Source organism: Globicephala melas, chromosome 4 (genome assembly GCF_963455315.2).
Source record: "Globicephala melas chromosome 4, mGloMel1.2, whole genome shotgun sequence".
Lineage (NCBI taxonomy): Eukaryota > Metazoa > Chordata > Mammalia > Artiodactyla > Delphinidae > Globicephala > Globicephala melas.
In genome coordinates, this window is record NC_083317.1 from 68,420,773 (window position 1) to 68,437,342 (window position 16,570).

Here is a 16,570-nt window from a genome sequence, read left to right on the forward strand (position 1 = left end):
TGCAATTTGTCCATTCTGTTGTCCATTCTATCTCCAAGATTTCGGATCAACCTTACTATCAGTATTCTGAATTCTTTTTCAGGTAGACTGCCTATTTCCTCTTCATTTGTTAGGTCTGGTGGGTTTTTATCTTGCTCCTTCATCTGCTGTGTGTTTTTCTGTCTTTTCATTTTGCTTATCTTACTGTGTTTGGGGTCTCCTTTTTTGCAGGCTGAAGGTTCGTAGTTCCTGTTGTTTTTTGTGTCTGTCCCCAGTGGCTAAGGTTGGTTCAGTGGGTTGTGTAGGCTTCCTGGTGGAGGGTACTAGTGCCTGTGTTCTGGTGGATGAGGCTGGATCTTGTCTTTCTGGTGGGCAGGTCCACGTCTGGTGGTGTGTTTTGGGGTGTCTGTAGACTTATTATGATTTTGGGCAGCCTCTCTGCTAATGGGTGGGGTTGTGTTCCTGTCTTGCTAGTTGTTTGGCATAGGATGTCCAGCACTGTAGCTTGCTGGTCGTTGAGTGAAGCTGGGTGCTGGTGTTGAGATGGAGATCTCTGGGAGATTTTCGCCATTTGATATTATGTGCAGCTGGGAGGCCTCTTGTGGACCAGTGTCCTGAAGTTGGCTCTCCCACCTCAGAGGCACAGCACTGACTCCTGGCTGCAGCACCAAGAGCCTTTCATCCACAGGGCTCCTTAATTTGGGATGATTGTTGTCTATTCAGGTATTCCACAGATGCAGGGTATATCAAGTTGATTGTGGAGCTTTAATCCGCTGCTTCTGAGGCTGCTGGGAGAGATTTCCCTTTCTCTTCTTTGTTCTCACAGTTCCCAGGGGCTCAGCTTTGGATTTGGCCCCGCCTGTGGGTGTAGATCCCCGGAGGGCGTCTGTTCTTTGCTCAGACAGGACGGGGTTAAAGGAGCCGCTGATTCGGAGGCTCTGGCTCACCCAGGCCGGGGGCGGGGGGGGGTGGGGGTAGGGAGGGTCACGGAGTGCGGGGCGGGCCTGCAGCGGCAGAGGCCAGCGTGACGTTGCAGCCTGAGGTGCGCGGTGCGTTCTCCCGGGGGAGCCGTCCCTGGATCCCGGGACCCTGGCAGTGGCGGGCTGCACAGGCTCCCCGGAAGGGCGTGTGGCTAGTGACCTGTGTTCGCACACAGGCCTCCTGGCGGCGGCAGCAGCGGCCTTAGCGTCCGATGTCCGTCTCTGGGCTCCGCACTCTTAGCCGCGGCTCGCGCCCGTCCCTGGAGCTCTCTCAAGCAGCGTTCTTAATCCCCTCTCCTCGTGCACCAGGAAACAAAGAGGGACGTAAAAGTCTCTTGCCTCCTCGGCAGGTCCAGACCCCTCCCCGGACTCTCTCCCGGCCAGCCGCGGCGCACCAACGCCCTGCAGGCTGTGTTCACGCCGCCAACCCCAGTCCTCTCCCGGCCTCTCGGCTGGTGAGTGCCGGTCGGCCCGATCCTCTGCGCTGGAATCTGTCCGCTTTGCCCTCCGCACCCCTGTTGCTGTGCTCTCCTCCACGGCTCCCAAGCTCCCCCACTCCGCCTCCCGAAGTCTCCACCCGCGAAGGGGCTTCCTAGCGTGTGGACACTTTTCCTCCTTCACAGCTCTCTCCCGCTGGTGCAGGACCCGTACCTATCCTTTTGTCTCTGTTTAGTTTTTTCTTTTGCCCTAACCAGGTACGTGGGGGGTTCCTTGCCTTTTGGGAGTTCTGAGGTCTTCTGCCAGCGTTCAGTAGGTGCTCCGTAGGAGTTGTTCCACGCATAGATGTATTTCTGGTGTATCTGTGGAGAGGAAGGTGATCTCCGCGTCTTACTCTTCTGCCATCTTCCCGGAAGTCTGATTGTTCTTATAAAATATACTTTTAGTTTTTTTGCCTTAGTGAAATAATTTTAAATTCTAATAATAATGCAAAAATATGTTGAGCTCTTGCTTTGTGCTAAGCTCTTTGCTTTCCTTGTACCATTAAATCCTCAAAGAAAGCCCCACACTAATCCTATTATTATCACCATTTTTCACTGAGCCCCAGACAGTTCTTACAGCCAGTCAGTGACTTGAACCCAGGTGACTCCAGAACCAGTGCTCTTGCCTATAGATAGACACACCTCTGTTACCTTTCTCAGAACACCTAAAAGTAGTTTTTAGAGTTGCCTCATGGTGGAGCAGTGTCACCCAGGTGACCTTTTAACTTGAGAAAAATAAACAAATTCATGCTTTAAAAAAGAAAATCAAAAAACCAATTTCCTTCCTATTGACAGGCATGAAACTGCATGCTTTCCAAATATGCTGAGCAGAGTGATAATAATGTTTTTCCCACAGTAAAAACTAAGTGATTACATTTTACCATATAACATGCTCTATCTCCAATTGTCAGGATATTTTTTCATCTCCGTCGGATCAGACCTCAAAGGCTACTACTACATGGTTTGTTGCCTTTTCCTCCAGGCCATGGGTACTTAGGGAATCACAGCGTTCAGCCAGATAGAGATAATCTTGATATGGAGCCTTTAAAATAGGAAATCAGGGAATTCCCTGGTGGTCCAGTGGTTAGGACTCCACGCTTCCACTGCAGGGGGCACGGATTCGATCCCTGGTCGGGAAACTAGCATCCTGCAAGTCACGTGGCATGACCTAAAAAAAAAGATAAAATAGGAAATCAGAGGAAGTCTGAAGAAACTAGAGACTATTTTCCTTCAGTGTTTTGTTTTGAAAACCTTCAGACTTACAGAAAAGTTGAGAAACTGGTACACCTAGAATCACCAATTGTTAACATTTTGCAGCACTTGCTTTATCTCATTCTCTCTTTGTATGTTTGTGCGTATAGTGTGTATATTTGTTGTTTATAATGTAAGTTGCAGATAAAATGAATGTATAAAGTTGTTTTTCTTATTAAACTTTTTATTTTGAGATAATTAGACTCATGTGGAGTCATAAGAGAGCGCCTGTATAATGTTTACCTGCTTCCCCGCAATGTTCCATCTTGCAAAGCTATAATACAATATCACAACAGGATGTGGATATTGATGCAGTTAAGATATATAACAGTCCTATCACCATAAAGACTCCTCATGCTGCCTTTTATAGTTCCCTCCTGCCCTAACCCCTCCTTCATCTCTGGCAACAACTAGTGTGTTCTCCATTAATACAATTTTCTCATTTTGAGTATGTTATATGAATGGAATCATACAGTATGTAACCTTTTGTGATTGGCATTTTTTACTCAGCATAATTCTCTGGAGATTTATCCAAGTTGTTGGATGTATCAATTGTTTGTTCCTTTTTATTGCTGAATTATATTCCATGGTATGGCTGTACCACAGTTTGATCAGTCACTCATTTGAAGGACATCTGAGTTGTTTCTAGTTTTTGGCTGTTATAAATAAAGCTGCTATAAACCTTCATGTACAGGCTTTTGTGTGAACAAAAAAGTCTTCATTTCTCTGAGATAAATGCCCAGGAGTGCAATTGCTGGGTCATGTGGTAGTACATAGTAGTTGCATGCTTATTAAAAGACAAACTGTTTTCCAGAATAGTGTACGATTTTACATTCCCACCAGCATTGTGTGAGTGATCCAGTTTTTCTGCATCCTTATTGGCATTTGGTGTCGTCTCTATTTTTTATTAATACTTTATCCATTCTGATAGATGTGTAATGATATCTCATTGTGGTTTTAATTTGCAGTTTCCTAGTGGCTAATGATGTTGAAAATAATTTTATGTGCTTATTTGTCATCTTTGTATCATCTTGGGTGAAATGTCTATTCATGTCTTTTGCCTATTTTCTAATGAGATTGTTTGTCTTAAACTGTTGAGTTTGAGAGTTCTTTATATATTCCAGATATTAGTCCTTTGTCAGATACGTAGTTTGCAAATATCTTCTCCCAGTCTTAGCTTGTCTTTTCATCCTCTTAACAGAGTCTTCTGCAGATCAAGCATTTAAAATTTTTATGAAGTTTAATTTTTCACTTTTCCCTTTTTTTTTTTTCTGTACTGAATTGCTTTTGCATTAAAAAAAATCAGTTGGGCATGTTTATGTGGATCTTTTTCTGGGCTGTGTATCTGTTCCATTGATCTATGTGTCTGTCCCTCTGCCAGTACCATATAGTTTTGATTCCTTCAGCTATTTAATAAGCCTTAAATTCAATTTTCTTAATAGTTATAGAGATATTCAAATAATGTTTTATAATGGGTGAATTATGGTGGTTTGTGTTTTATGAAGAAGTGGTCCATTTCACTTAGGTTATCAAATTTGTGTGTCGAATGGTTATAGTAGTCCCTTACTATCCTTTTGATGTCCGTAGGCTGTGTAGTGATATTTCCTGTTTCAGTCCTCATATTGATCGTTTGTATCTTCTCTTTTTCTTTATCGGTCTTTCTTGTTAATTTCATTGATCTTTTCACAGAGCCTGCTCTTTGTTTTATTGTTTTTTTTTTCCTATTTCTTTCCTCATGCTTGCTTTGTCTATTTGGCTCTTTTTCTAGGTTCTTGAGATGGGAGCTTAGATGATTTGATTTGAGAATTTTCTCTTTTGTAATGTATACATTTAGTGTTACAGATTTCCCTCTTAGCACTTCATTAGCTGTGTTCCATAAATTTTGAGGTGTTGTATTTTCATTTTCATTTAATTCAGTGTATTTAAAAAAATGTTCCCTGGGATTTCCTCTTTGGCCTATGGATTATTTAGAATTGTGTTGCTTAGTTTCCAAGTGTTTGGATATTTTCTGGTTTTCTTTCCATTATTGATTTCTAGTTTGATTCCATTGTAGTTTGAGAACATATTCTGTGTGACTTCAGTTATTTTACATTTGTTGAGGTTTGTTCTGTGGCGCAGAATATGGTCTGTCTTGGTATATGTTCCTTGGGCACTTGAACAGAATGTGTATTCTGCTGTTTTTGAGTGGGTGTTCTATAAATTTTGATTAGGTTCTGTTGGTTGATGGCGTTCAGTTTTTATGTATCCTTGCTGATTTTCTGGCTAGTTCTATCAATTGTTGAGAGAGGAATATTGAATTTTTCAACTCTAATTGTGAATTTCTCATTTGAGTTCTATCAGTTTTTGCAGTTCTGTTGTTTGGTTCATACACATTTAGGATTGCTGTATCTTCTTGGTTGATTGATCCATTTATCATTTTTTTAACATCTTTATTGCAGTATAATTGCTTTACAATGGTGTGTTAGTTTCTGTTTTATAACAAAGTGACTCAGCTATATATATACATATATCCCCAGATCTCCTCTCTCTCGCGTTTCCCTCCCTTCCTCCCTATCCCACCCCTCTAGGTGGTCACAAAGCACCAAGCTGATCTCCCTGTACTATGCAGCTGCTTCCTACTAGCTATCTGTTTTACATTTGGTAGTGTATATATGTCCATGACACTCTCTCACTTAGTCCCAGCTTACCCTTCCCCCTCCCCGTGTCCTCAAGTCCATTCTCTGTGTCTGCATCTTTATTCCTGTCCTGCCCCTAGGTTCTTCATAACCATTTTTTTTTGATTCCATATATATGTGTTAGCATACAGTATTTGTTTTTCTCTTTCTGACTCACTTCACTCTGTATGACAGACTCTAGGTCCATCCACCTCACTAAAAATAATTCACTTTCGTTTCTTTTTATGGCTGAGTAATATTCCATTGTATATATGTGCTACATCTTCTTTATCCATTCATCTCTTGATGGACATTTAGGTTTCTTTCATGTCCTGGCTATTGTAAGTAGTGCTGCAATGAACATTGTGGTACATATATATCTTTTTGAATTATGGCTTTGAATTATGGCCCAGTAGTGGGATTGCTGGGTCATACGATAGTTCTATTTTTAGTTTTTTAAGGAACCTCCATACTGTTCTCCATAGTGGCTGTATCAATTTACATTCCCACCAGCAGTGCAAGAGGGTTCCCTTTTCTCCACACCCTTTCCAGCATTTATTATTTCTAGATTTTTTGATGCTGCCCATTATGACCGGTGTGAGATGATACCTCATTGTGGTTTTGATTTGCATTTCTCTAATGATTAGTGATGTTGAGCATCTTTTCATGTGTTTGTTGGCAGTCTGTATGTCTTCTTTGGAGAAATGCTTATTTAGGTCTTCTGCCCATTTTTGTATTGGGTTGTTTGTTTTTTTGATATTGAGCTGCATGAGCTGCTTGTAAATTTTGGAGATTAATCCTTTGTCAGTTGCTTCATTTGCAAATATTTTCTCCCATTCTGAGGGCTGTCTTTTCTTCTTGTTTATGGTTTCCTTTGCTGTGCAAAAGCTTTTAAGTTTCATGAGGTCCCATTTGTTTATTTTTGTTTTTATTTCCATTTCTCTGGGAGGTGGGTCAAAAAGGATCTTGCTGTGATTTATGTCATAGAGTGTTCTGCCTGTGTTTTCCTCTAAGAGTTTTATAGTGTCTGGCCTTACATTTAGGTCTTTAATCCATTTTGAGTTTATTTTTGTGTATGGTGTTAGGGAGTGTTCTAATTTCATTCTTTTACGTGTAGCTGTCCAGTTTTCCCAGCACCACTTATTGAAGAGGCTGTCTTTTCTGCATTGTATATTCTTGCTTCCTTTATCAAAAATAAGGTGTCCATATGTGCGTAGGTTTATCTCTGTGCTTTCTGTCCTGTTCCATTGATCTATCTTTCTGTTTTTGTGCCAGTACCGTACTGTCTTGATTACTGTAGCTTTGTACTATAGTCTGAAGTCCAGGAGCCTGATTCCTACAGCTCCGTTTTTCTTTCTCAAGATTGCTTTGGCTATTCGGGGTCTTTTGTGTTTCCATACAAACTGTGAAATTTTTTGTTCTAGTTCTGTGAAAAATGCCATTGGTAGCTTGATAGGGATTGCATTGAATCTGTAGATTGCTTTGGGTAGTAGAGTCATTTCGCAATGTTGATTCTTCCAATCCAAGAACATGTTATATCTCTCCATCTGTTTGTATCATCTTTAATTTCTTTCATCAGTGTCTTATAATTTTCTGCATACAAGTCTTTTGTCTCCTTAGGTAGGTTTATCCCTAGGTATTTTATTCTTTTTGTTGCAGTGGTAAATGGGAGTGTTGCCTTAATTCTTCTTTCAGATTTTTCATCATTAGTGTATAGGAATGCAAGAGATATCTGTGCATTAATTTTGTATCCTGCTGCTTTACCAAATTCATTGATTAGCTCTAGTAGTTTTCTGGTAGCATCTTTAGGATTCTCTATGTATAGTATCATGTCATCTGCAAACAGTGACAGCTTTGCTTCTTCTTTTCTGATTTGGATTCCTTTTATTTTTTTTTCTTCTCTGATTGTTGTGGCTAAAACGTTTTGTTTTGTTTTGTTTTGTGGTACACGGACCTCTCACTGTTGTGGCCTCTCCCGTTGCGGAGCACAGGCTCCGGACGCGCAGGCTCAGCGGCCATGGCTCATGGGCCCAGCCACTCCACGGCATATGGGATCTTCCCGGACCGGGGCACGAACCCGTGTCCCCTGCATTGGCAGGTGGACTCTCAACCACTGTGCCACCAGGGAAGCCCTTTTTTTTTTTTTTTTTTAACATCTTTATCGGAGTATAACTAAAACTATGTTGAAGAATAGTGGTGAGAGTGCACAACCTTGCCTTGTTCCTGATCTTAGAGGAAATGGTTTCATGTTTTCACCATTGAGAACAATGTTGGCTATAGGTTTGTCATATATGGACTTTATTATGTTCAGGTAAGTTCCCTCTATGCTTACTTTCTGGAGGGTTTTTATCATAAACGGGTGTTGAATTTTGTTGAAAGCTTTTTCTGCATCTATTGAGATGATCATATGGTTTTTATCCTTCAGTTTGTTAATATGGTGTATCACATTGATTGATTTGCATATATTGAAGAATCCTTGCATTCCTGGAATAAACCCCACTTGATCATGGTGTATGATTCTTTTAATGTACTGTTGGATTCTGTTTGCTAGTATTTTGTTGAGAATTTTTGCATCTGTGTTCATCAGTGATATTGGCCTGTACTTTTCTTTCTTTGTGACATCTTTGTCTGGTTTTGGTATCAGGGTGATGGTGGCCTCGTAGAATGAGTTTGAGAGTGTTCCTCCCTCTGCTATATTTTGGAAGAGTTTGAGAAGGATAGGTGTTAGCTCTTCTCTAAATGTTTGATAGAATTCACCTGTGAAGCCTCTGGTCCTGGGCTTTTGTTTGTTTGAAGATTTTTAATCACAGTCTCAATTTCAGTGCTTGTGATTGGTCTGTTTATATTTTCTATTTCTTCCTCATTCAGTCTCGGAAGGTTGTGCTTTTCTAAAAATGTGTCCATTTCTTCCAGGTTGTCCATTTTATTGGCATATAGTTGCTTGTAGTAATCTCTCATGATCCTTTGTATTTCTGCAGTGTCAGTTGTTACTTCTACTTTTTCATTTCTAATTCTATTGATTTGAGTCTTCTCCCGTTTTTGTTTTTGTTTTTGTTTTTGTTTTTTTGCGGTATGCGGGCCTCTCACTGTTGTGGCCTCTCCCGTTGCGGAGCACAGGCTACGGACGCGCAGGCTCAGTGGCCATGGCTCACGGGCCTAGCCGCTCCGCGGCATGTGGGATCTTCCCGGACCAGGGCATGAACCCACGTCCCCTGCATCGGCAGACAGACTCTCAACCACTGCGCCACCAGGGAAGCCCCCTCCCTTTTTTTCTTGATGAGTCTGACTAATGGTTTATCAATTAATGTTTATCTTCTCAAGGAACCAGCTTTTAGTTTTATTGATCTTTGCTATTGTTTACTTCATTTCTTTTTCATTTATTTCTGATCGAGTTAATCTTTATGATTTCTTTCCTTCTGCTAACTTTGGGGGGTTTTTTGTTCTTCTTTGTCTGATTGCTTTAGGTGTAAGGTTAGGTTGTTTATTTGAGATGTTTCTTGTTTTTTGAGGTAGGATTGTATTGCTATAAACTTCCCTGTTAGAACTGCTTTTGCTACATCCCGTAGGTTTTGGGTCATCGTGTTTTCATTGTCATTTGTTGCTAGGTATTTTTAATTTCCTCTTTGATTTCTTCAGTGATCTCTTGGTTATTTAGTAGTGTATTGTTTAGCCTCCTTGTATTTGTATTTTTTACAGATTTTTTCCTGTAATTGATATCTAGTCTCATAGCATTGTGGTCAGAAAAGATACATGATACAGTTTCAATTTTCTTAAATTTACCAAGGCTTGATTTTTGACCCAAGATATGATCTATCCTGGAGAATGTTCCATGAGCACTTGAGAAGAAAGTGTATTCTGTTGTTTTTGGATGAAATGTCCTATAAATATCAGTTACGTCTCTCTTGTTTAATGTATCATTTAAAGCTTGTGTTTCCTTATTTTCGTTTTGGATGATCTGTCTGTTGGTGAAAGTGGGGTGTTAAAGTCCCCTACTATGATTGTGTTACTGTCGATTTCCCCTTTTATGGCTGTTAGCATTTGCCTTATGTATTGAGGTGCCCCTACGTTGGGTGCATAAATATTTACAATTGTTATATCTTCTTCTTGGATTGATCTCTTGACCATTATGTAGTATCCTTCTTTGTCTCTTGTAATAGTCTTTATTTTAAAGTCTATTTTGTCTGATATGAGAATTGCTACTCCAGCTTTCTTTTGATTTCCATTTGCATGGAATACCTTTTTCCATCCCCTCACTTTCAGTCTGTATGTGTCCCTAGGTCTGAAGTGGGTCTCTTGTAGAAAGCATATGTACGGGTTTTGTTTTTGTATCCATTCAACCAGTCTATGTGTTTTGGTGGGAGCATTTAATCCACTTACATTTAAGGTAGTTATCAATATATATGTTCCTATTACCATTTTCTTAATTGTTTTGGGTTTGTTATTATAGGTCTTTTCCTTCTCTTGTGTTTCCTGCCTAGAGAAGTTCCTTTAGCATTTGTGGTAAAGTTGGTTTGGTGGTGCTGAATTCTCTTAGCTTTTGCTTGTCTGTAAAGGTTTTAATTTCTCCGTTGAATCTGAATGAGAATCTTGCTGAGTAGAGTAATCTTGGTTGTAGGTTTTTCCCTTTCATCACTGTAAATATGTCCTGCCACTCCCTCTGGCTTGCAGAGTTTCTGCTGAAAGGTCAGCTGTTAACCTTATGGGGATTCCCTTGTATGTTATTTGTTGTTTATCCCTTGCTGCTTTTAATATTTTTCTTTGTATTTAATTTTTGATAGTTTGATTAATATGTGTCTTGGCATGTTTCTCCTTGGATTTATCCTGTATGGGACTCTCTGTGCTTCCTGGACTTGATGGACTATTTCCTTTCCCATGTTGGGGAAGTTTCCAACTATAATCTCTTCAAATATTTTCTCAGTCCTCTTGTTTTCCTCTTCTTCTTCTGGGACCCCTATAATTCAAATATTGGTACGTTTAATGTTGTCCCAGAGGTCTCTGAAACTGTCCTTAATTCTTTTCATTCTTTTTTCTTTATTCTGCTCTGCAGTCGTTATTTCCACTGTTTTATCTTCCAGGTCACTTATCCGTTCTTCTGCTTCAGTTATTCTGCAAATTTAATCCACTGCTCCTGAGGCTGCTGGGAGAGATTTCCCTTTCTCTTCTTTGTTCACATGTCTCCTGGGGTTCAGCTTTGGATTTGGCCCCGCCTCTGCATGTAGGTCACCTGAGGGTGTCTGTTCTTTGCTCAGACAGGACGGGGTTAAAGGAGCAGCTGATTGGGGGCTCTGGCTCACTGAGGCCAGGGAGAGGGAGGGGTATGGAATGCAGGGCCAGCCTGCTGCAGTAGAGGCCAGCATGACGTTGCAACAGCCTGAGGCACACCATGTGTTCTCCCGGGGAAGTTGTCCCTGGATCCTGGGACCCTGGCAGTGGTGGGCTGCACAGGCTCCCGGGAGGGGTGGTGTGGATAGTGACCTGTGCTTGCACACAGGCTTCTTGGTGGCGGCAGCAGCAGCCTTAGTGTCTCATGCCCATCTCTGGGGTCCACGCTGATAGCCGCATCTCGCATCCGTCTCTGGAGCTCGTTTAGGCAGTGCTCTGACTCCCCTCTCCTCGCACACCCCAAAACAGTGGTCTCTTGACTCTTATGCAGTTCCAGACATTTTCCCGGACTCCTTCCCAGCTAGCTGTGGTGCACTAGCCCCCTTCAGGCTGTGTTCATGCAGCCAACCCCAGTCCTCTCCCTGGGCTCTGACTTCAGAAGCCCAAGCCTCAGCTCCCAGCCCACACCCGTCCCGGTGGGTGAGCAGACAAGCCTCTCAGACTGGTGAGTGCTGGTCAGCACCGATCCTCTGTACGGGAATCTCTCTGCTTTGCCCTCTGCACCCCTGTTGCTGCACTCTTCTCCGTGGCTCTGAAGCTTCCCCCCCGCCACCCCCTATCTCCGGGGGGTGAAGGGGCTTGCTAGTGTGTGGAAACTTTTCCTCCTTCACAGCTCCCTCCCATACGTGCAGGTCCTGTCCCTGTTCTTTTGTCTCTGTTTTTTCTTTTTTCTTTTGCCCTACCCAGGTACGTGGGGAGTTTCTTGCCTTTTGGGAGGTCTGAGGTCTTCTGCCAGCATTCAATAGGTGTTCTGTAGGAGTTGTTCCACATGTAGATGTATTTTTGATGTATTTGTGGGGGGGAAGGTGATCTTCCCATCTTACTCCTCCACCATCTTGAAGGTCTCTCTCCGATCCATTTATCATTATATCCCTCTCTGTCCCTGGTTATTTTTACTTTCTTTGAAATATTTTTATTTATTTATTTATTTTAAGTTTTTATTTTTTGGTGGCGCCGTGCAGCACATGGGATCTTAGTTCCCTGACCAGGGATAGAGCCCGTGCCCCCTGCAGTGGAAGCCTGGAGTCTTAACCACTGGACCACCAGGGAAGTCCCAAAATATTTTTATATTTATCTAATAGTAAGATAGCCACTCCTGCTTGCCTTTGATTAATGTTTGCATGCTATATCTTTTTCCATCCCTTTACTTTTAACTTGCCTATGTCATTTGGATTGATTTTCTGGTAGACAACATGGAGTTCATTTATGTTTTTTAATATACCCTGCCAATCTCTATCTTTTAATTGCTATATTTAAGCCATTTATATTCAGTATAATTATTGATATGTTACAGCTTAAGTCTGCCATCTTATTTTTTGTTTTCAGTTTTTCATTTTTCTGTTTTCTTTTTCTTGTCTTCCTGTGGATTATTTGAACATTCTTTTAGAACTCCATTTTGGCTTATCTATAATGTTTTTGAGTATGTCTCTTTGTATAGCTTGAAATATTGCTCTAGGTATTGCATTTCATCTTCTTATCTCAGTTTTCTGGTGTTATCATTTTACCAGTTCAGGTGAAGCATAGGAACTGTACCACCCTTTATGTCCCTTTGTCCTCGTCTATTTATAATATAATTGTCTTAAATATTTCCTCTACATATATTTAGAACCACATCAGGCAGTGTTAACAATTTTTACTTCAACCATCAAACATTTTAGAAAGTTCTTAAAAAGGCAAGCCTATTACATTAACCTGTATTTTTGCTGAGTTCCTTTTCATTATTCCAAGGTTCCTTCTTCTGTTGTTTCCTTTCTATCTAGAGAGCTTCCTTTAGCCATTCTTTTAGAGTACACTTGTTGGTGATAAATTCTCTTAGTCTTCTCTCATGGCTTTATTTTCCCTTCATTCCTAAAGGATACTTTTGTTGAGTATAGGATTCTGGATTGACAGCTCTTTTCTTTCAGCACTTGAAAAATGTTGTTCCACTCTTACCTGAACTTTATGGTTTCTGATGAGAAATCCATTGCCCTGCTAATGCCAAGTGGAGGTCAATGTCCAGAGTCCCACTTGGTCTCCACTGACACCACAGGGTGGGAGTCAAAGTTCTGGCTTCCCACTTGCCTTCTCTGAAGCCCTGGAGTGTTAGAACATCTCCTTAGAGCATTATAGGCTCCCACATAGGCTTTGATGGGGTGGGTGTGGGTGGTCACAGTTTTTTTGTGGGTTGTTTTGTTTTGTTTTTGGTGGCTGGAGTAGAATAGTTATTATGTAAAAGTTCTCTGTCTTGGAAAGGTACCCCTCTCATGGTCTTCTGGCTAGAGAGAACAAGATTTTACTGAGTGTTTTTTTGTTTGTTTGTTTTGTTGATGTGCATCCATTGGTGTTTCTAGTTGCCAGCTTCTTCAGCTCCAAGTTTGGGATATATGAGGCAAAAAAAAAAAAAAAAAAAGGTAGTTTACCACTGTGTCATTCCCTGGGTCTCAAGGTCCTTAGCCTATCTGCCTTCTTCTCTTCATCATCCAGAGTCATCTTTTGCTTGATATATAATGTCCAGGGTTTTTAGTTGTACTTAGTGGGAAGAATAGAGGAAAGTGCATCAACTCCATGATCCCAGAAGCAGAAGTTCCTGCACAGTTGTTTTTAAAATAAGTTACAAACATCCAGATATTTCGCCTCTAAAAACTTGAACATGTGTCTTTTGAGAACAAAGACATCGTTCTACGTAGCCATGATACCTTTATCACACCCAAGAAATTTAACATTGATACAGTATTATCTAATAGAGGATTCATATTCAGATTATGTTGTCTCCAAAATGTTCTCTATAGCTCTTTTCCTCTGATTCCAGATTATGCAAACCTATTTCTTAAACCTATTTCCCTTTTAAATAGGGAGTATATTGAAGATACATTGAGTGTAGCGCTCAGTGTATTAAAGATATTACACTGTCTTATCCGTAGTTGAAAAATCCCCTTTTCTACTCTCATATTTTACCCTGTGACCTGTTACAGCTTTGTAGTAGAAGCATCTATTTCTTTTCCTGTAACCCTAATCGTTTTTCATTTTTATATTTTCAACAGTGTTATTTATTTGTCTACTACACCGGCTGGCGGAATGTCAAATCTTTTTTGACTTTTGGCTTAATCTGTCTATGCAACATGTATCTCTATGAACTGCGCAACCTCTGGCAGCTTTTCTTTCACGTGACTGTGGGAGCATTTGTTACACTCCAGATCTGGCTGAGGCAAGCCCAGGGCAAGGCTCCTGATTATGATGTCTGACACCATCCTTCAGGCTTGTTGCCTTGGCTTCAGGGGAAAAAGGAGGGAGCATATCTTAACTACCACTGTGATGAAGAAACTGTTCACCACAAATGAGAAGCTCTGCTGTCTTTCTCTCCAGCTGTCCTTTTCGTTTTGAGTCAGCATGGCATGCCTATGAGCATGCCCATACCTGCTACGCAAACTCCTCTCAGCAGAATGTTGGCCATGAGATTATCAATCAGAAGAAGATGAAGAGATCTCTCTCTGCAGGGCCATGGCACTGGAAGAACAGTCAGATGCCATTGGAAGACTTGGCCAGCAGCCCTGAATCCTGGCTGGAGAGTTCAGTCAAAAACTATGTGTGGTACTTGCTCTGAGAACTAAGCAGGAGCTCTGCAACCTGGGTTTGCCTTTGTGAGGCATTAGTGTAGACCAAATAAAAAGATGCTGCAGTGAATTGGAAAGTTTATGTGTAAAACAAATTACTTGCTAAATTTTAGATTTTGCACATTTATGGTACCATGAGTTTGTGAGGTCCAGATTGGTGTGGAATGGGTTCTTTTTCCTTTATATTTTTGCTTGAATCTTAACCCTGGAAATCACCCGATGTAGGAGAAGGCTCTGGTGAGCTCATCCCTGGAGCATTGCAAGTATTGAAAACACAGTGACACATGTTTCTTTCCTAGGCCATGTTTATACTTTCTTTTGAAATCACTTTTTAAAAATATTTGTTAGGCTATAGCCATTGTTTGCCAAACTTCAATCAGTTGAGTATTACATATGCTATTATTTACTTAATATTTATCTTTTAAATTTTAAAATATTTAAAAAAGAAACTAACCTCTATTCCAAGTAGAAAACCAGCATCAGTTTGCCATAAAAAAATGATAACTACAAAATAAATAAAAATAAAACAAAGATGTTATTAAATTCTAGCTGGATACTAATTCCTGCCAAGGCTCTGAATCCAAAAAGCCTGTTCTTTCTTTGTTGCAGTGAAAGAGATGTTACCCAGCACCAAAATGGAGCTCTGTCTGTGGAATTATCAGAAGTTTAAAAGAAAATTATAAAGGGAATGCCATTCTCACTGTGATTCAGCATTATTTAATTCTGTGTTGTGTATCACCTAAAATCATCTTGCATGCCACCAAGTGGCATGGGTCCTGCACTATGGAGACACTGAGCTGTTCTAAAAGAATCAGAAGGTGACTCTTCTCTCAGCACTTCTTATTATTCCTCTTATCATTTTATGGCTTTGAGGAGTTAAGCACCTACTGTCTTAGAGAACTTACTTGCTTTTTAATAACTTTATAAAGATTGTTTAAGCAGCTTTGAATTAATAATAGAGGAAGCATAGTTTGTTTCCATTAGCAAAATCTACAGCTCTTCTGGTTTCGAAGTCATCTTCATGAGTGATTTTCTTGAGAAAAGATTCCAATTAAGGAATTCATAAGGTACTGAAATTTGATATCCAGAAAAACAGTGGACCCATTACATATAATTCATGTTCTGGGTATACTAATTTTCCAGAAGAAATTGTCCAGAGAGGTAAAGTCACTGAACTGCACTGTTTCCAGAACCAGTATACATAGGTATGTCTACAATGAGAAATCTTGCTTAATTAGAACCTTTTTGCTACACTCTTCTTTCAGGAGAATGAGACAAAAGAAGACAGTAAGCTTAACGATTTCGGGGATTTATTTAATGCAAGAAACTCCAGTTCCCTCCAATTTTCTGCCTCTAACAAAACTGCACAGAAATTATGAATATTCTGAGAGATATCCCAAGGTACCACATGATCCTAAGTCATCAAAATAAAATTGATTTATGTTTGGCGTTTTGTAGTTACTGAGCCAGGAAAGTAAAGTGGTTCAATTTAGTAAGTTTTTTTCTAAACTAATGGTTAAAGCAAGAGGAGTTTTCTTGTAAATAGTTGATTAACCAGGAGATTGGAGTATTCTGGTTCATTGTGATTTTGCTGTATATTGATATTTTATAGCTCTTTTACCAGTTTGGTTCTCCTAATTATTGAATTATAATATTTGGTATTTGGATACATTGAGCAAGGACACTTGAAAACTCACCAGCTATCTTTAAAGGCTTAATTTGTTTTTTGTTTTTGTTTTGCTTTTTCACCAGCTATTTTGGATAAGGGGATGTTTACATTTTAATGTAAAAAATGAAAACAGGTATAAATAATGTTTTATGTATAGAAATGCTTTCTTTCATTATTTGGTGCCTGCATCTCTCAGTGTTTATACAACTTCCCTGCCTCTATCATGTTGTTGCCAAAGAAACTGAATTTGGAAAGATAAATTTTTGCCATGAATGTAAAGAAGTTTTTAAGCTCTTGAGAGAGAATCACTTAGGCTTCTAATGTGTATGATGGTAATACGTTGTGTTTCTATTGCAATTTTACTTCTAAGAGCAAGTCCGCATTTACCTACCTAATCATAATGGGTTTTGTAGTGTCGGGGAATAGTATTTGCTCTCCTATTAGGAAGGAGGACACTAAGGTAATCAGATGGTAATGACTTACTTAGGGTCAAGAGCAAAACACACAGTTTCTAATCTCGTAGCCCAGGGTTTTTCCACTAGAGTGGAAAGTAATGAAGATAACTAAGATTATATTCAGGGAATAT

General features: G+C 40.2%; 1 protein-coding gene across 3 annotated transcripts in view; it reads left to right on the plus strand.

Annotated features, from left to right (window-relative positions):
• Positions 1-16,204, plus strand: part of SEC22A (SEC22 homolog A, vesicle trafficking protein) — an 82,375-nt gene extending 66,171 nt beyond the window's left edge. For 2 of the 3 annotated variants that reach the window (XM_060298154.2, XM_030858414.3), the window contains one exon: positions 13,746-16,204. In XM_060298154.2, coding sequence (XP_060154137.1) covers positions 13,746-13,946 — 201 coding nt within the window. In that variant the 3' untranslated portion in view covers positions 13,947-16,204. The remainder of the gene's footprint in view (positions 1-13,745) is intronic. The other variant, XM_030858405.3, reaches the window with a different exon arrangement.
• The last annotated feature ends 366 nt before the right edge of the window (positions 16,205-16,570 follow it).